Source organism: Lithobates pipiens, unplaced genomic scaffold, assembly GCF_037356315.1.
Source record: "Lithobates pipiens isolate NorthernLeopardFrog02 unplaced genomic scaffold, aLitPip1_a1.2 Scaffold_27, whole genome shotgun sequence".
In the NCBI taxonomy this organism is placed as follows: domain Eukaryota; kingdom Metazoa; phylum Chordata; class Amphibia; order Anura; family Ranidae; genus Lithobates; species Lithobates pipiens.
In genome coordinates, this window is record NW_027507788.1 from 207,328,048 (window position 1) to 207,348,938 (window position 20,891).

At 44.1% G+C, this 20,891-nt stretch overlaps 1 protein-coding gene across 2 annotated transcripts in view; it reads left to right on the forward strand.

Moving 5' to 3' along the window:
- Positions 1-20,891, forward strand: part of LOC143934485 (nicotinamide N-methyltransferase-like) — a 128,768-nt gene that overhangs the window by 88,061 nt on the left and 19,816 nt on the right. For both annotated transcript variants that reach the window (XM_077458143.1, XM_077458144.1), the window contains exons 2-3: positions 7,973-8,146; positions 19,359-19,566. In XM_077458143.1, the coding sequence (XP_077314269.1) occupies positions 7,990-8,146; positions 19,359-19,566 (365 nt within the window). In that variant the 5' untranslated portion in view covers positions 7,973-7,989. The remainder of the gene's footprint in view (positions 1-7,972; positions 8,147-19,358; positions 19,567-20,891) is intronic.

Genomic DNA, 20,891 nt, shown 5'->3' on the forward strand with positions numbered 1-20,891 from the left:
CTGCCAGCAAGCTCACATCCAACATTTGTTGTCGGAACATCCGATCGTGTGTATGGGGCATAAGACTAAAACTAAATCGAGATTTGCTGCCAAAATTAACATTGGCCAGCAGGTAATGCCTGAATTTCAGTCTATGTGTAGCTGCTCCCTCTCAACAGAAGTACATTTAATGATCAAATTCTATCAAATAGAAATGCTTGAAAATATTTTTTGATCAGTGGCTATAGTCAATGAGCTGCAGCCTTTGATCAGTATATCCTGACAGCAGAGAGTCACGCTGTTACAATACAGCAGGGAAGATCAGGGCCAGATTTACATCTCACAAGTCTATAGGCAGAGAATTCTGAAGTGCTCCAGCTCCTCCCCCCCCCCCCCCCCCCATCCAAAAGAAACCAGTAAGACCAACTTTTTTTTTTCTTCTCATTACCGCAAAGGTCTAGGAAACACAAAATTTCAGTAAAAAATGCACTAAAATGAATTTTAGTGCAAACATTACAATAAACTACCATAATTTAGTAAAGTATAAAGGATGAGGCTGCACCGGTTAAATACCCAAAATGTCAAATATCATATTTGTGTGAAATGGCGACATACTGCCGTACCCTATATTTTCTATAGGTTATCAGTTTAGTGTTACAGAGAAGTTCTAGAATTGTTGCTCTCACTCTGGCGTGCGTGGCGATATCTAACATGTGTATCGCAATCAACGTTTTCATGTGTAAGCGCCTCCGATGCACGTTTTTACTTTCGTACGTGCGTATATGTTGGTGGCCCCAAAAAAAATGTTTGGGGCAAGGGGGGGGTTATGTGCTTTTTTTTTTGCTTAACTTTATATTTTTTTTCCATCGCATAAACAAGGTTCTCTTTAATGAGACCACTGAGTGTATTGTAATGCAGATCACATTGCAATACATCCCTTCCCGGCTCTGCTAGCTGGGAAAGTGATAAGGCGACCCGGAAGTGATGTTATGCTCCTCGCTTTGCGGGTCACCAACAAGAAGGAGAGAAGAGCGAACGTGCGTCTGTCAAGCCCATATATTTAGCAGTGGAATATTATCTCTTTGAACTCTTTCTCTTTAAATCTTTGACTTCTTTATCAGAGAGATGCAGAGAAACTTCTTTTTCTAATCACTGTAAACTATTTTTTTTTTTTTGCATTGGATGAACTTGTTGTTACATTGAAACCTATATAAATATGGACACTGATAGAACTTGTTGTACTAATGCAGGGCTAAAACATTCCAGGTGCCAAGTCGCCATGGTGACAAGAAAATAAAACCTGGTGCCTGGGCTAGCACCCGAATGCTTCCAGACACCCCGTGCGTGCCCCCCCTCAATATATATATATACTGGGCTCCGCTTGCCCATTTGCGGGCCTGGGACAGGCAAAGCGGGTGCTGCCCAGAAGAGGGGAGGGAGGAGAGCGGACACACGGCTGAGTGGGATATAAACTTCTTTATTAATAATAACTGACATTTTCATATATAGGGTTGGCATTCACCAGCAATATTTATACTATTATTGCCAGGATATTCACATCCATTCTTTTTTTTTTGCTCTGGGTGTATTTGGAGTCCATTCAAGTAGAATTTGTTTTATTATATGTTTCTATTCCATATGTCATGTTTATTTTTTATGGGTGCTTTTTTATGGTTAGTGAGTTGAGCTATTGAATGTTCTGAAGGCCAGTTATAGGTGGGGGCAGGGGGCATTTGTTTGTTACTGGTGTAAATATGGTCCGGGGACACTGGGCACCTTCGCTGCCACTGTGCTATTGCTGGTGGTCTCGTGTGGTCCTGTTCCTTTAAGGGGGATAGGGCTAACTCCAGGCCCACCTGCCCCTCATCCAGAAGTGTAGCTTGAAGCTTGTGGACCCCGAAGTAAAAGTTGACCTGGGCCCCCCCCACTACCACCCACCACTTCCACTGTGTGGGCAGGTACACCCACCGCACGCCAAGATACTCAAAGTGGCTTAAGAGTTTAGAGTTCCCAGAGTTCCTCTTTACATCAGAGGACGGGGATTACCGCTGGAGAAGCAGAGGACAGGGATCACCGCTGGAGAAGCAGAGGACAGGGATCACCGCTGGAGAATCAGAGGACAGGGATCACCGCTGGAGAAGCAGAGGACAGGGATCACCGCTGGAGAAGCCAAGGACAGGGATCACCGCTGGAGAATCAGAGGACAGGGACCTCTGGCAGGTTATTTGGCAGAGCTCCTTTCCCATTCCAGCACTGTAAAAAGCCCCCCCCCCCCCCCACAATACTCATGGCTGAAATCACATTCCTTTACACACAGTCTGTCAGTCTTCACAGGGTGTATCTGGCTTTTATGTTGCCCTTGTGACCTGTGAAATCCCCTGATTGGAATGGCAATGTAGTTGCAGTAGGCAGATATACCCTGTGCAGATCAGGGCTGACTGGCTGTGTTGTAAAGGAATGTGATTTCAGTCATTGGGAGGAGGAGCAGTATAGAGTGCTGTACTGGGAAAGAAGCTCAGCAGTGGGCAATGAGAACAGAGGGGTATGGACTGTGGAAGGCAAAGTGGAAGCCCAGTACTGGAGTTTGGCTTTGGAGCCCTAAGGCAGATCGGAGATGGACTTTGTTACCTAAAATCCCTGCTCTGCAGCCCATCCATCTGTCCTCTCCCTCTCCTACTGGTTCCCCTTCCTTACCCATCTACTGATTCCCCGGTGTATGACCTCGGCCTGGCTTTTGTTGACGACTCTGGTATTTCCCATTTATTGTATATATTACTTGTTTGTGGTTGGTAGTGCACGGTTTGTTTTCACTTTCTTGTCATTTATAATAAACACTTTTGTTATTTCACTTACATGCGTTTTGGGTTTCCTCTGTGCAGTCCACACAGTATGGTCTAATTCCTGATAACAGGGGCCCCCTGGAGCTAGGGGCGGGGTTGCGATTGTGACCCCTGCAACCTCTTATGCTGCGCCCATGCCCTCATCTATCCATTTAATGCATGTGCTCCCAACTGTGGAGACACTCATAAATTCTGTAGCGCTTAGGACTGCAAGCACACATAGGGTGCCGTGAAGAGGCCTTGCAGCTTACGCATGCTTTTGCAAATGCATGCAAACTAAACCCCTGTTTTTAACGCAGGCTGCTGGACAAGTGAATCTGGTTGGCCAGCGGACTGGTTGGTGAGTTGAGTTATGGAATGTTCTGTTTTTGTCCTTTAAGTCAGCAGTCTTCGCCATGATTGTGTAACCTACTGAACCAGACTGAGAGACCATTTATAGCCAGGGTCAGCAACCGTGGATCGCGATCTAGCTGTTGATTGCGGGAAGCCGACAGGTAGATCACGATCAGGGCTGTGCTGATCTATAGCCTCAGCCTCCGCCGCTCTCCTTTTTTCTAGCATAGCAAAGTGAGAGGATATCACTGTGTATGTGGTGGGGGGGGGGGAGAGAACACTAATGGGGGGGGGTGGATGGCAGAGGACAGTGTTATGGAGGGAATAGGACACTGCTTTGGTGGAGTACAGGACACTAGTGGGATGGGGGGTAGAGGACACTACCATGGGTGTGTAGAGGAGGGGGGCAGAGGACACTACCATGTGCGGGGTGAGCAGAGAATGCTATTGTGTGGGGGTGGCAGATGGGCAGAGAACACTACAGTGGGGGGGGGCATAGTATATGACTGGGGGGTCACCCCCCCCCCTGGATCTTTTGATTTCCTCCATGTCATCCAGGTAGATCTGAACCTCTGAAAGGTTGCCTATCCCTGATTTATAGGCTGAGGAAACCTTTACAGGTGTTTTGAGTTGATTAGAGTGTGACACCATGAGTCTACAATATTGCATTTCTTCACAATATTCCAATTTTCACTAGCTAAGCCGGAATCATCAAAATTAAAAGAAAGAATAGCTTGAAATGTATCACTCTGTGTGTAATGAATCTATATAATATATGAGTTTTACTTTTTGAATTGAATTACTGAAAAAATCTAACTTTGTGATGATATTCAAATTTTTTGAGGTGCACCTGTATAAAGTAGAAGATCTATGGGTTGAGTATAACAGGTGTATTGGCTGTTCTCTTTAGGCTATCTATTAACCAATAACAGTGATCCTCCCAGGTCGTTCCTATATACAGTATTTCACAAAAGTGAGTACACCCCTCACATTTTTGTAAATATTTTATTATATCTTTTCATTTGACAACACTGAAGAAATGACACTTTGCTACAATGTAAAGTAGTGAGTGTACAGCTTGTATAACAGTGTAAATTTGCTGTCCCCTCAAAATAACTCAACACACAGTGTCATGGTTATGCAGTGATCTTCCTGTTTGCTTACCTCCCCTCATGTGTCCAGACTAAGAGGCCAACCACTTCCACCTGGTGGTTTTTATAACCTCTCCTCTAAGCATGGCTCCACCCCAGGCCCTATCAGGGAACCTTATATTAACCTGTGCACTGCAAGCCAACAGTGCTGATCAACCATTGAGTATTCCTTTGTGTGTTTAGCTTCCTGTTACCTGCCGTGTGCTCTTCTGTTGTTCCGTTACCGACTTTGGCGTGTCTTTGACTATCCCTGTTTGCCTGTGATCCTGACCTTTTGGCGTGTCCCTGACTATTCCTGTCTGCTTGTGGCCCCGACCTTGGCTTTGTCCCTCACCATCCCTATCCTCCTGTTGCCTACTGTGGGTGTGAGCTGGGGGACCCTGGGGGTCGCGACCTGGAGCCAGTTGCAGCCAAGTCCATCCTCACCACTCGAGGCTCTGGTGAACACCTGCTGGCTCTTAGACTCCGTGCCCCAGGGAATCTTACGCTCTAACCCCGGTGGGACCTGTCTTACGTCCGCAGCAGTCAGCCGTAGGGTCCACAACCTTGCGGTGCACTCCTGATCCCTATGGTGTGCATCTGTCACCTTGCCTTAAGGTGACCTGACACACAGCCATTAACCACTTAAGGACCAAGCCTCTTTTTAAGATTTGGTGTATACAAGTTAAACAAGTTATACACTGAGCTCCACATTATATCAGTGTCCCTAGAGTTTCATATTACATCAGTGTCCAAGTCAATCACAGCCAGTGATGAGGGAGCGTGGCTTGGGAATGAGTGCCCCCATAGAAAGCAGCTTGCTCTGGGGGCACTTGGCGGGGGACAGGAGCTCTGATGGGGAACCTGAGTAGAGGAAGATCTGGGCTGCTCTGTGCAAAAAAGAACAAGACTTTACAATCACTTTAAAGCAATGGAGTTTAGTCACCTTCCCACTCCACCAAGGATTGGACAATAAAGGAGCAGCATCACCCTTATCAGGTCACTGCCTACTTTTCCTATGTCACAATGTTCTTTGTCCATGCAGCTGGTCTGATTGGCTCAGAGTACTTTTCCTTTGTGTCCCATTTTGAGTTCTATTGTACATTAACCACCTCAATACAGTGCACTTACACCCCCTTCCTGACCAGACCAATTTTCAGCTTTCAGCGCTCTTACAGTTTGAATGACAATTACTCAGTCATGCAACACTGTACCAATATGAAACTTGCGTCCTTTTTTCCACACAAATTGAGCTTTCTTTTAGTGGTATTTAATCACTAGAGGCTTTTTTTATTTTTTTTGTGCTATAAATAAAAAAAACATAAATATTGTGAAAAAAATGCATTTTTCTTTGTTTCTGTCATAAAATTTTGCTAATTAGTAATTTTTCTTCATACATTTTGGCCAAAATTTTTACTGCTACATATCTTTGGTAAAAATAACCCACATTAGTATATATTATTTGGTCTTTGTGAAAGTTATAGAGTCTACAAACTATGGTGCCAATCACTGAAAATTGATCACATCTGATCAGGCCTTCAGTACATCAGGTGTATCTAATCTCTTGAGACACTAACAAGTCAGGAAAGTACAAATACCCCCCAAATGACCCCTTTTTAGAAAGTAGACATTCCAAGGTATTAAGTAAGTAGCATGGTGAGTTGTCATTTTTTCCCACAATTCTTTGCAAAATTAAGATTTTTTTTTTATTATTATTTTTTTTTTTTACAAAATTGTCATATTATCAGGTTATTTCTCTCACACACAGCATATGCATACAACAAATTACACCCCAAAATACATTCTGCTACTCTTCCCGAGTATGGCGATACCACATGTGTGAGACTTTTACACAGCCTGGCCACATACAGAGCACCAACACTGAAGTAGTATCTTCAGACGTTCTACGAGCAAAAATGACACATCTCATTTCACAGCCACCTATTACACTTTTGAAGGCCCTGGAGTACCAGGACAATGGAATTGCCCATAAAATGACCCCATTCTGGAAAGCAAACACCCCAATGTATAATCTGTGAGGCATAATGAGTCTTTTGAACGGTTCATTTTTTCCCAGAAGTTTTTGGAAAATGTGGAAAAAAATTAAAATGCAAGTTGTCATTTTATAAGATATTTCTAACACATAGCATGTATATAGCAAAAATTACACCCCAAAACACATTCTGCTACTCCTCCCCAGTATGGCGATTCCACATGTGTAGGACTTTTACACAGCCTGGTCACATAGAGAGGCCAAACGTTGAAGTAGTACCTTCAGGCGTTCTAGGAGCATAAATGACACATCTCATTTCATTCCTACCTATCACACTTTTGAAGGTCCTGGTGCACCAGGACAATGGAATTACCCACAAAATGACCCCATTTTGGAAAGCAAACACCCCAACGTATATTCTATGAGGCATGGGCTGCAAATAGATACTTGGGTACTCTGATGGGCTGCAGATAGGTACTCTGGTACTCTGATGGGCTGGTGACAGGTACTTGAGTACTCTGATGGCCTGGTGACAAGTACTTGAGTACTCTGATGGCCTGGTGACAGGTACTCGGGTACTCTGATGGCCTGGTGACAGGTACTCGGGTACTCTGATGGCCTGGTGACAGGTACTCGGGTACTCTGATGGCCTGGTGACAGGTTTTCTGATGGCCTGGTGACTGGTATTTAGGTACCTCTGAAGGGAGGTGATAGGTACTCATATGGACTGTGACAGGTACTCGGGTACTCAGATGAACTGTGACAGTTATTCAGGTACTCGGATGAACTGTGACAGGTACTCAGATGAACTGTGACAGGTACTCGGGTACTCTGATGGACTGGGACAGGTACTCGGGTACTCTGATGGACTGGGACAGGTACTCGGGTACTCTGATGGACTGGGACAGGTACTCGGGTACTCTGATGGGCTGTGACAGGTACTCGGGTACTCTGATGGGCTGTGACAGGTACTCGGGTACTTTGATGGACTGTGACAGGTACTCGGGTACTCTGATGGGCTGTGACAGGTACTCGGGTACTCTGATGGGCTGTGACAGGTACTCGGGTACTCTGATGGACTGGGACAGGTACTCGGGTACTCTGATGGGCTGGGACATATCAGCATGCACTGTGCACAGTTGGGGTGTAACCATCTGTGAACAGTCGTGACTTCATCATGGCCGATCACGTGGTAAACAGCCATACCCAATGGCTGTTCACCCCCCTCGGTGGCGAGCGGTGTCTCCGTGACTCGCCCCCACCGAAGGAACAGGGATGCGCGCGCACGATCGCGCGCATTCCCTGTTTAAGTGGGAGGACGTCATATGACGCCCTCCCGCCACAAGAGCCGTGCCACCTGGCCGTCATTTGACGGCCGGCGGTCGGCAAGTAGTTAAATTATAAGAGACTGGTATCAAGATATTGACTGCATTTTAAAGTATATTTTAGAATGTATAATAAAAACTTAACTACTTTAAACTGTGTTTTTAGATCAGCCTGGAATTTAACAGGAAAGTTATAAATCAGGCCTGGCAAGCAAATGTTTTTTTTTTGGTGGCACTGATACCCTAAGCTGAATACTATTGGCCACTACTCTTGGCTCTGCAGGATATTGGCCTGCAAAATTCTGACTTACAAACAACAATAGAGTACCATCCATGCTACAAATTGACCCATTCTCAATTTTGTACACACAGGGTGGTTGACAAACAGCATGGAGATTTCATCTACATCAGCAAATCATGTATACGACAAGGATTTTGACCCAAAAAAATACCTAGAAATGTTCTACACAGTAGACACTAAAGGCCAGGCAATGGATAAGGAGTCCGTTTTCCTGCTTACATTTATGAAAAACGTATTTTCATCAGGTATGTAAATTGCCAGTATATTCCTCAGAAAGTCTTTTCAGGTCTGGATGGAAGTGAAAGCATAATTTTAGTCTGAAATGTCCTGTTGATTTTTTTTTTTTTTTTTTTTAACTTTACTTGCTTTTTCTGTTTCTACAAGTTTTTATTGAGCTTTTACATACTAAAAAACAATGATTAACCATAGAGACAGCAAAAGACATGGCGTTAGCCAAGGATACAGGCACAAACCAAATATTTCATCTATATTAAGGCCTGACAGGGCCACAGCAGTCAGATCGTCAATATAACTGGTACATTATTTAATTATTGGGCTGATCATACTGCAAAGTAAAGCCACGTACACACGGGCGGACTGTATGGCCTACTTAGTCCGTCATACAATCCGACGGACAGTCCGTCCTACTTTCGAATGAACGGACTTGACCACACACGAATGCACAAACAGTCCGTCGAAAGCTTGCGCGATGACGTGTACAGCACGTACGACGGGACTAGAAATAGGAAGTCCAATACACAGCAATGCAACCTTTCGCCGTGTAAATCCTTTCTGAGCATGCGCCATTCTTAGTCCATCGAACTAGCCTACTGACGAGCGGATTGTCCGCTGAAACCAAAGTATGACGGACAGTATTTCGAAAAATCCGAAATACTTAGTACGCCAGACTGCACGCTGAAAAAGTCAGCTGAAGCCCACACACGAGCGGACTGTCCGCTGAAATGTGTTTCGACGGACTAAGTAGGCCATACAGTCCGCCCGTGTGTACGCGGCTTAATTGTCACCTTGGTTAGTTCTAATGGGTACAAACAGATGTAGACCCTAGAAAAAGAAAGGAAGAAAGGCAGAGAAAATGTAAAGAAAGATGTATATGAGGGGTGGGAAAAGTTTCCAAAAGGAAAGGAGAGAGGGACCTCAGGACTGGACGATTTTTTTCTTTGATCCCTTGGATATCCAGGGATTAATTCAGTTATTGGGTATAAATAACTAAATAAGTAAATAAATCATGCAGAAGATAGTAAGTTATATCCAGGTCCCAAACGTTTTAGAAGATTTTCGTCTTTGTCCTTTTATATTGCTGCATGTAAAAATAAAAGGGAGTCATTTCCTTTGGTGTTCCATGCATGTTTCAACCCGTAGATTGAGGAGGGCCTCATATGGTCTTTTTGCATATACCCCTGTCTACTAGTACTGCATATATTAGTTGTTGGGCATTAATTTAAAAACATTACATTTCCAGACAGTTCCACCATATGTGTTGGAGGTTGCCTAACTCATTAAAGCCCCTAAAACATCTGATGGATCATTATGTACTTAGCCAAGCTCTGAGGGACCATATACCAACGTACTAAAAGTTTGTAGTTAGCTTCCACCAAAGAAGAATTAATTGAGCTCTAGAGCCCAACTTTATCTTAACTTTTAAAGGGAATAAAATGCTACTCTACTCTATGTCAGAATCAAATCGTACAGATGATTTAATAAGGTAAATTTACTAAAGAATTAAATATTAGTCACAAAGTAATTGTTCATTTAGCTGTCAATTTTTCAGGTGGACCTGATCGGACCATCCATTCCTCTCCATGGAGCGGCAGATGTCCACGGACATGTGTCCACTGACACCACATCCAATCCGATCCTACCTGCTAAAAACAGATGGATGAGGATTCGTTCCCTATCTGTCTGGTGGATCGAATGACAGGTGGATGGAAACGAACAGGGAGTTAATTTCCATTTGAGAGCCATAGAGGACACTGGGCTGTGTCCGTGAGCACTCTGCATTAGCAGAGTGGACACGGGCCTGTCATTTGCCTGCTCAGCAGAGATCATCAGAGAGATCCCCTGCTGAGCAGGTGGATCTACTGGCGGACTCCACTAGTGTGAAAGGGACCTTATGTATACTGAAAAAAATGGCATATGAGAAGACCATAGCCATAAACTGCCGAAAATTTTTAATTAGGAGCATATGTTAAAAATTAGCGATTTAATTTGTGAAAAAAAAAAAAAGAGTCAAATTTGGAGTCTTTATCGATTATTGCAAATAGTCAATTTACCTGAATATATTCATGCAGATTTGCCAATAGCAGAATATCACGTTGGTCATAAATGGAAAAAACACTGTGGGGTTGATTTAGTAAAATTGTGGAAATAAAAACCTGGGGAAGCTGAGCATGGTAGCCAATCAACTTATAACTCCTACTTGCCCCTGACACTCCCCCCCACCCAGCACTAGAGTTGATGGTCAGGTAGTTGGTTTCTACGCAGAACTGCATCAGATTTTACACTCTCCAGTTTTAGTAAATCAGCCCTGTGTATATTTTTGGGTACACAGAAAGTCAAACAGTCCATACTTGTTAGCAGCACCTCCATAATATGCCTGCCTACACTGGGTGCACAGGGAGTCAGACAAGGCTATTTTTATAGCATGTTACTTTGCCCATTCAAGGCAAAGCAACAGGTTTACACTCATGCTGGCTTTACCAGAAATAAAGAAAAATACCATATACTGTACAACCAAATACAGGGGGGCATGCAACTTAATCATCTTCTTCCTATATGACAGCATTAGTACATGATTATTGGACACCATTAGCATCACTAGGGTGGGAGGGAAGTCTTCAGCTCTATGCAGGCTTTTTCAAGAGCTAACACAAGGTTTTTCCTCTTGGTAGCTGTATAAAGCCATGGGAGAACAAAAGGGGTAACCAAGTGCCACAATAAAATCTGCCTCTTTTTGTGACGGGAGTCACTTTGGGCGGGGGGGGCCCGTAGAACCCATCTTACTTTAGAGATATGGGAAACTCCTGGTTCAGCTCCCAAGGCCTCTCTTTTATGCCTCCCTGTGTCAGGCTAGGTGCAGATAACAAGTAACAGTTCAGGTGTGCTGATTATACAAAGAGTTCAAAGCACATACCATGAGCAGGTCTAGGCAGAGCAGGTCAGCTGGGACTTGTAGTACACTGCTGCAGACGAAGGTAGATGATTGCTGGACCTTGTAGTTCACTGCTGTAGGTGAGGATAGATGATTGCTGGACCTTGTAGTTCACTGCTGTAGATGAGGGTACTAGTAGAATCAGGCAAAGCGTAGTCTAGGCAAGCTGGGTCATACACAGGCAGATCAGAATCCAAACGGTACAGAATCAGAAGCAAGTAAGAAGGGTCAAACAAGCCGGGTCAAACACGAAAGTCACAGAGCAAATATCAGCTGGATCAAACACGAGTGAACTCTAACACGAGCACTGACTGAATGCTGATACAGGTGATTTAAACGTGAGCTGGCCAATCACTGTTGTTTCCCAGACACAGGCTGTGTCAGGTGAGTTGTGCTGGATCCTAAAGGGATTCTAGTACTGACACCCTGGTGGTATTCCCGAGTCTGGCTCGGGGTAAGATTTCATTACCATAAGCGGTATTCCTGAGCCAGACTCTGGATCCTATCGCAGGATCCATACAGGGGTTACTTACCTTGTCCCCTGGATCCAGCAATGTCTCCCCGCTGTGATCAGCGAGCCTCTGTGTCTCGCTCGATCTGTGACAGTGCCCAGCTCCGTTCCCTGCGAGCGTTGCCATGCACGGGGACGGAGTTTTGCACCAAATTAAAAAAGTAAAAAACACAGTATAGATACAGTATACTGTAATCTTACAGATTACAGTACTGTATCAAATAATTATACATCCCCTTTGTCCCTAGTGGTTTGCCCAGTGTCCTGCATGCAGTTTTATATTATAAATACTGTTCTTTATGCCAGGAAACTGGAGATTGTCCATAGCAACCAAAAAATGTCAGTTTACATCAAAAGTGGTTATAGACCAGCTAGAAAACAGCGATAATAAATAAGAATCACTTTCAGAATTGAGCGATAGTAATTTGTGGGCAAATTTGTCATCAAACACTAAAAGTAATGACAGCGACAATTCGGCAACTCAGAATATTTCAGTGTTTGGATTTGATTACATTATTGAATAATTTTTATTATATTATTATTTGTTATAATTATTTATAGTTATTTATTATATTATATATAAATATAAATATATATATATATATATATATATATATATATATATATATATATATATATATATATATAATTTATGATTTCATATTTCAAATTTTATCATACCTGGGATGTCTATTAGACTCTTGTTTGGACGGATTTAAGTGAATTATTTCTAAGCCCTTGTACACGCGGTCGTAAATTCTGACGGAAACAGTCCGATTGGATTATATTGTCGGAAAATCCGATCGTGTGTGGGCTCTATCAGACTTTTTCCATCAGTAATTCCGACGGAAACTTTTTTAGCGCAGGATCTCAAATTTTCAGACAACAAAATCCGATCGGACGTTTTACGATTGTTTGTAGAGATTTCTGATCGGACAAAGTGCCACACATGCTCAGATCAAAGTATGAGAGCAAAGCTATTGGCTACTATTTATCAACAATATCTCTTAAGAAATATATGAAGAATATACCTGGTTTGTTTGATTCTAAACTATACATGTTCATTGAAAGAGCTAGTCACATTGATCTCTGTCTCATGTATTCCAATGTAAGAGCCGGACAGTCTGTTGCTGGTGGTCTCCTGCTATTGTCTGCTTAATAACATGTTATGTGTTTTCTTATAAGCTTGTCTCCCTTATTGTTAATTGTTAAGTGGGTCACCTATTATTATTATTATTGATTTATATAGCGCCAACAGTTTACGCAGCGTTTTACAATGTATAGGGGAGACAACACAATTACAGTACAATACAAAAGATACAGAAGGGCCCTGCTCATAGAGCTTACATTCTAAAGCAGTGATGGGCAACCTTTTTGGCGTGGTGTGTCAAAAATCGGCAAAAAATCGAGCATAACTCGCGTGGTGTGTCACTTCGACAAAAAAACATAATTTTTGCGCAATTTATAGTTTAAACTACAAAAATGTATAATTGCAATATATAATTGTATTTAATAAACCAAAAACAAATTATTTAACATACCTGCTTAGTAACTTCTTTGTTCATCAGTCAATTTCGTATGTTGCCCTTGATATTATTGAACTTGTTTGGGGTGCCGTGAACCAGGGCTGTGGAGTCGGCTGCTTCCAGCTCCACGTCCTCATCAACATGCCGCTCCAGCCCGCCCCTGCTATGAATATTCCTAGTGACGCGAGGGTGATGATTATGAATATTCATAGCGGGGACGGGCCGGAGCGGCATGTTGATGAGGACGTGGAGCTGGAAGCAGCAGACTCCACAGCCCTGCCGTGAACTGAGATAAGTGAGGGGGAGGGCGAATTCTTTAACTAACCTGCCTATTAGTGACTTTTTTGTTGCTGAAATTCATTTATTCGGTCTTTTATGATATTTCTACTGAGTGGTAACTCAGATATTCTCTTAATAATTGCATCTTTATTCTGCATATCGTGAAATAGAACTGGCGCACATCTTAGGAGAGTTTCTTTAATAAATTCTCCCTCATTAAGCGCTTTTGCATGCTGAGCTATGGAGTGAGCAATGCTCAAACTTGCAGAGTTTAAATTTGTAGAGCCTTTTATAAATTTAAGGATGGAGTTAGATTGGCTCTTATAAAGGTGTAGCTTCCTGGAAATGTATTCCCTCCTATCATCCTCACTTTTTTCCAAGAGCTGGGAATGATTAGTTTCAAAATGTCTATTTATATTCCACGTTCTGCTTACTACCGTTTCAGTACATAGAACGCAAAATGATCTGCCATTTTTTTCTATAATGCCATACATCTCGCTCCATGTCTCTTGAAAGGGTCAGCCACTGCTACTACCACTCCCTTTACTTAACCTTTGTTTTTTATTTTTTGGGTGCTCCATCAGTGGGCCAGTGACAGCAGATAGAATTATAGATAGCCAATTAGGGGTTAACTAGCCTAACAAGCTAACACAACCTCCCCCTCACTTATCTCAGTTATTGTGGGCAAGTCCATGGCACCCCAATAGTTGCTGCTAATGACGCTCACAGTTCCCGTTGGCACTCCGCTGTTCCCTGCTGTGGTGCGGTCGTAACTGACAGTCCCAGGAGTAGACTCTCTGTGCTGGCCTGACTGGAGAGAGGCGCGCACTGTTCCCGCGCTCCACTCCTGCGGGTCCTCCCTCGCCGCGCTGATGACGTGTGTGCGCACGGCACGCACGCCTTACCAGCAGCCCCTGCGCTCAGAAAGGGGCGGCGGCGATATAGTAAGTGAGTGTGGGCGGGGGAGATCACACGTCCCGCCCCCCCCGCGTTCCTCCAGCACAGATTCTTTCATCCTCGGCGGCCGTGCAGGAGCCGAGGATGAATCGCATGAAATCCTGTGCGTGTCACCCCAAATGGCTACGCGTGTCAGCACTGACACGCGTGTCATAGGTTCGCCATCACTGTTCTAAAGGGAGGGGATGGTGGTACAAAAGGTAATAGCTGCAGAGAATGATTTGATGGGGGACCTATTGTATGATTAATCACTACATTGTCTGTGTGAGTCACTTAGGTGGCTAGTTGTTTAATTAGCTTAGTGTATACAGTTTGTATTGTTATTGTAATATAATCAACCCCTGACCTGATTGTACGATATATAAATTCTATGTGAGTTTGTTCAATAAAGTGTTCCAGTTCTCATACAAGCTTTTTGTTGTCTAGTCTTGTATGCTATGCAGCTATAATATCTGGTATCTATGTTCAGACTGGAGAAAGCAGTATACTGATGGAAGCACTCAAGCGGGGTGCTGGGATGGTTCCAGCACATTGCTTCCTGCAGTCTGGGACATCCAAACCTCCACTAGGATCCAGGTAGCAGAAGAGGAAAGGTACAGATACCAGCCTCCATGGAAGAGGAGTTTGGAATGTGGTAGCAAGAGATGCGGATACAGCATAGAGGACCAGTGCCAACGTAGGTCTTGCTGGGATGGTATAACTCTGTCCACTGGGAACTCGCAGCACCACCAAAGAAAAATTCTCCCCTCCATCCAGGAAAGGTATTGGTCGCAGTATGGATTGCGAGTGCTGTTTTTGGGAGAAAAAATGCACAAGGAGTGGACAGCTGAGCTAAGCAGGCTGGTCTGGGCAGAGATGTGGTTGGATGAGAGCTACAAAGCCCTTCGGTGGCATGTAGCCTAAGCGTGCCCTTGGATAGCAAATGACAGCCCAATGGAAGACTTTGGCTACAGCGGACTGGGACCTTTTTTTCGGGAAGCTGTCAGGGGAGCCTAACTTTGGGAGCACTCTGGTTGGAGGAAATTAGGGATTACAGAGATGAGATACTGAACATTTCAAAAGTGCGCTGGGCAATGGAGGATATGGACCTTCTGGCCATTCAGGAATCGGAGCAGGAGATCACCTACATGGCTGCTAAACTCTGTTCAGCTACAGGGCTGGGCTCCTTTTGCCTGGTACTATCCAGAAGTGCCAGCTGACAGTCCTGAAATCCCAGCTGGAGTGTCGGCAATAGGGAAGAGTAACAAGGTGCTTTGCCCATCTCCACCCGCAGCTATGGAAGCGGAGGTCTTATGGCGGATGCAGCAAGCGTTGACTCACCTTGACAATTCTGTTTCTGCACATGATGAGCTTGGATGGAGAAATGCGTCTGTCCAATTGCCGGATAAGGGTATGGGAGATGGAGCACTCAGCTCATCTCCCTAGCCACAGATCACAGAAAACATGGATTTAACTGACTTTTCATTGGAGGATGTTATAGATTATGAGTCACCTGCCGAAGTGCTGGCACTGGGCCCAAGTGCCGCCAGCCCGTGCACTGGATGTTCAGCAAATCCAGAGATTGGGGATTTAAAAGACTACTCTGCTGAGGAAGAACAACCTGGTGAGGCTCCAGCAGAAGAGCTGGCATCAGGGCAAAACATCACTGAGCTCTACCTGGCACCAACAGCAGCTTCAGCCTTCCTGAGAGAAGAGACAGCCATTCTTTCTCCCACACCACTGACAGGGACATGAGATTTCCTGCCAGCAGCATCTGTGGAGTTACAACAAACTTCTCTAGCTGAAGTACTGGTCAACAGGACAGAGGGTCCAGGAGGGTTCTAGGGGCCCAAGGTGAGAAAGTGACGGTCACTCCCCAGCAGTGGATCAGGATCCGGGCGGACAAAGGAGAGGAGGTGTTCATCCTTCATCCACAACAGTCAGCCAGAGTGGAGGAAATTGTCTTCCCTCCCCAGCCAGGATCCATAGACTTGGAAGACAGTACCAGAGAAATGTTGTCCCAGCAGACAGATAAAGATAAGGGCTTCTTTTCTCTTCCCAGAAGCAGACAGTGCCCCAGAATGATGACACCAACCCAGCAGAGGAGCTTGCAACAGAGTGATGCTGGCCTCTGCCCACAACTAACTAAAGATGGATTTCCTGTGGTAGTGGATAGGACTGCAGTCTCCACTGACACAACCTTAGAACTAGGTCTGGCATTGGGAAAAGAGGATGTCAGCCTTACTCTGCAAGCAATGTGGGATTTTTATCTAGCAAAAATGGATGGGACTACGGCCTTCACTTGTATACTCCAGGGATGCTGGCAGTCGGCCAAATCCCCAACAGCATGACGGAGTGAGTCGAGCCACCCTGTCTTCTTTTCAGTGGCTGAAAGGACTCCAGGGAGAATGGCCAGTTCGCACATCTCCCCAGTGGTGGTTATGTTATGTGAGAGAGGCAGAGGTTGGCTGGGTGAGTACTGCTCTGTTCGCGGAAATTTGTTTGGGTTACTGTGTGGGTACAGGCATTGGGGGACTGGAACTGCAGACTAACTTTGAAGTCAACCCATCAGGGGTCTCCTCCTGTGTTAATCTCCTGCCGAAAGGGGAGAGATGTGACGGGAGTCACTTTGGGCGGGGGGCCCGCGGAGCCCAGTTTACCTTAGAGACATTGGAAAACTCCTGGTTCAGCCCCCCCCCCCCCCCCCCCAGGCCTCTCTTATCTGTAAGTCACCATGTGTCTATTAGGGGTCAAGGGGAAATAAGAAAATGAGGGTCAACTACTTAATGGACACAGAGAATGAGGTTTGGATTACTTCAAATGGAACAGTAATATTCATCAACAATATATCTCAAGAAATTTTTGAAGACTACTCCTTATTTATTTGATTCTGAACTATACATGTTCATTGAAAGAGCTAGTCACATTGATCTCTGTTTCATGTACTCCAATGTAGGAGCCGGACAGTCTGTTGCTGGTGGTCTTCTGCTATTGTCTGTTTATTAAGGTGTTTAACTGGCTATTTGTCTTGCATAGTCTTGTATGCTATGCGGCTATAATATCTGGCATCTATGTTCAGACTGAAGGAAGCGGTATACTGACAGAAGCATTCAAGCGGGTGCTGGGGTGCTTCCGTCACACTCTTAGGCTTGGTTCACACTTGTGCGATGCAGGAACCCTGCAAATCCACTGCGGGTTCCCACATTGCACCCAACTCGCACTGCAGTTCACACTGCAATATGCAAACTGCCGGGGGTGTCAATACATTGTTAATGACACCCCCATTTCAGCTCACACATCGCACTGCGAACTGACAGTTCAGACATGAACCCATGCCATCTGATTCTAAAAAAAGGGTCCTATACGAGTTTGGTCCGAATGTGCTGCAATATCAGTAAAGGTCGACCGATATGGGTTTTTCTCTGGCCGATGCCAATATTTAGAAATCATGGCAGCCGATAGCCGATATATGATGCCAATTTTTTTGGGCCGATATGTTAGGCCGATTTTATTTTATTTATTTATTTTTTTCCTTTTTTATTATTATTTTTTTTTTAATCCCCCTTGATCACACCTTTTCCACTGGGGCGTTTTTCAGGCGCTTTTGGGCTAAAAATAGCGCCTGTAAAGTGCCTGCAAAATGGCTCCCCTGCAGTCTGTGTGAAAGACAGAGTGCTTTCACACTGAGGCGATGCTCTGGCAGGATCTTAAAAAAAAAGTCCTGCAAGCAGCACGTTTGGAGTGGTGTATACCGCTCCTCCACCACTCCTGCCCATTGATATGAATGGGCACCACTGCCGAAGCGCATGCAATGCGATTTGGCAGCAGTGCTTCATGGGCGCATTTAACCTCTTCCTTGGCCGCTAGTTGAGTTATATGTGCCCCACTAGCAGCCAAATAGCACCGCTAAAATGATGGCAAAGAGCCGCTAAAACTTGCGTTTTACCATCAACGCCTGCCCGCTCCAGTGTGAAAGCGGCCTTCATAAGTGATACAGAAAATTTCTTACATTTAAACATTTATTAAACAAAACAAACCTCCAATCAGTTTACTTGTATGTATGATTTAGATAAAAAAAAAAAACGATATATTAAATAAAAACAGGTAGTCAAAACTTTTGGACGAAAAAAAAAAATGGGCTAACTTTACTGTTTTTATTTTATTTTTATTTTTTAAATAGTGTATTTTTTTCCCCAAAAAATGCATTTGAAAGACCTCTGTGCAAATGCCGTGTGACATAAAATATTGCAACAACCGCTATTTTATTCCCTAGGATCTCTGCTAAAAATATATATATAATTTTTGGGGGGGTCTAAGTGATTTTCTGGCAGAAAATACAGGATTTTTACTTGTAAGCAACAAGTGTCAGAAAAGATTTAGTCTTTAAATGGTTAAACTGAGAACTTCTACACACTGAGATGACTTCATTCATTCAAGTGTAAACATTGTATCTTTCAGTTCTTTTCTTGGCAGCCTGCCCAGAGAGGAGGAAAGACGTTTCTATGACGACTCAGGCAACTTACACTGACTTCTATTACAGAAGTCATTTCAAAGTCCCACTGTAGTTCTAAATCGGCTTTTTATCAGCACAATTGGCCGATGCCGATTATTTAAAAAACGGCAAATATCGGCCGATATATCGGTCGACCTCTAAATATCAGCCATACAACCTGTATGGTTGAAATCGAATCGTACGGACATTCCATGTGATGTGTACTGCAGTGTGGTGCGAATCACATGCAGTCTCACAAAGCATGCTGGTATGAGGCGGCACTTATTCTCCAAAACATAGAGGGGAGCAGTTCTGTAGTCCTCAGTCAAAAACAATGATAAGAATGCAGCTAAGGCAGAGAGCACAGGAAGTTATCAGCTGTCAAGTTTTCCTAAAAGATCAGCAGGCATTTTTTGCATTTAACAAACAGATATAAAAATATTTAATGGTATATTAACAGACCATAAGGGACCAAATAGTATAACTTCTTTGTTAGGATTTACATGCCATTTAAAACTGTAAAAATATTTGATTTCTTTCTTAGGTCGCGTGGAAGGCAATAGTCTTATAGAGTTTGGTGCTGGACCCACCATACATTTTACTTTGTCTGCTTGTGAAAACTTCAAGCAGATATACCTTACGGATTATTTAGAAGGCAACCTGAAGGAAATAGAGAAATGGATAAAAGGTGATAAGGATGCCTACGATTGGTCCAAATACCTAAAATATGTCTGTGACATTGAAAAACACAGGTATGTACTAAACATCTGTTAATGTACACTCGATATTGATGTGTTCACATGAGTCTGGCTCTCCAAATAAGTTGTTTATTTCTATAAATTCGATTAAAAATCTGTACGTATTTTATTAAAAGATTTTAAATGATTTCCCCAAATCTGGGCCTGCAGCTTCCTCTTTGTCATGCCTTGTCACATGGACAGCTGATTTGATAAATTATATACAGGAATAGATTTATTATAACAGGTGCACCCAGAATCTGGTGCAGCTGTCCATAGTACCCTAACTTAAAGTGATTGCAAGGCTTCGTTTTTTTTTTTTTTTTTTAAATAACAAACATGTCATACTTACCTCCACTGTGCAGTTTGTTTTGCACAGAGTGGCCCCAACTATCATCTTTTGGGGTCCCCTAACGCTCCTCCCCACATCAGTAAACCCCCTAGGACAGGGGTGTCCAAACTTTTTTCAAAGAGGGCCAGATTTGATGAACTGAACATGCTCGAGGGCCGACCATTTTGCCTGACATTCTTTGAACCATTAAAATTCGGTCTAAGTGTGTTCGGCCGAGCACTAATACACTACCCAACAAGAATTCTCATGCCTTTGTGGCTGTATGTGGTGAAGAGATGAACTCAAGTGTATTATTTGGATACACCGTATTTTTTGGGGTATAACACGCACCTTCACTTTAAGAGGGAAGCTTCAGGAAAAAAAAAAATTAATTTTAAATAAAGAACTGAAGCAAAATAAGGGTCAGTGCCCATCAGCAGACCCACAATTGCCAGGAACGCAGCGCCCACCATTGCCAGGAATGCAGCGCCCACCATTGCCAGGAATGCAGCGCCCACCATTGCTAGTAATGCAGCGCCCACCATTGCCACGAATGCAGCCCCACCATTGCTAGAAATTCACTCACCATTGCCAGGAATGCAGCCCCACCATTGCTAGGAATGCAGCGCCCACCATTGCTAGGAATGCAGCGCCCACCATTGCTAGGAATGCAGCGCCCACCATTGCTAGGAATGCAGCGCCCACCATTGCTAGGAATGCAGCGCCCACCATTGCTAGGAATGCAGTGCCCACCATTGCCAGGAATGTACCCACCATTGCCAGGAATGCAGTGCTCACCATTGCCAGGTGGGCACTGCATTCCTGGCAATGGTGGGTACATTCCTGGCAATGGTGGGCACTGCATTCCTAGCAATGGTGGGCGCTGCATGTACCCACCATTGCCAGGAATGCAGCCCCACCATTGCTAGAAATTCACTCACCATTGCCAGGAATGCACCCACCACTGCTAGAAATTCACTCACCATTGCCAGGAATGCAGCCCCACCAT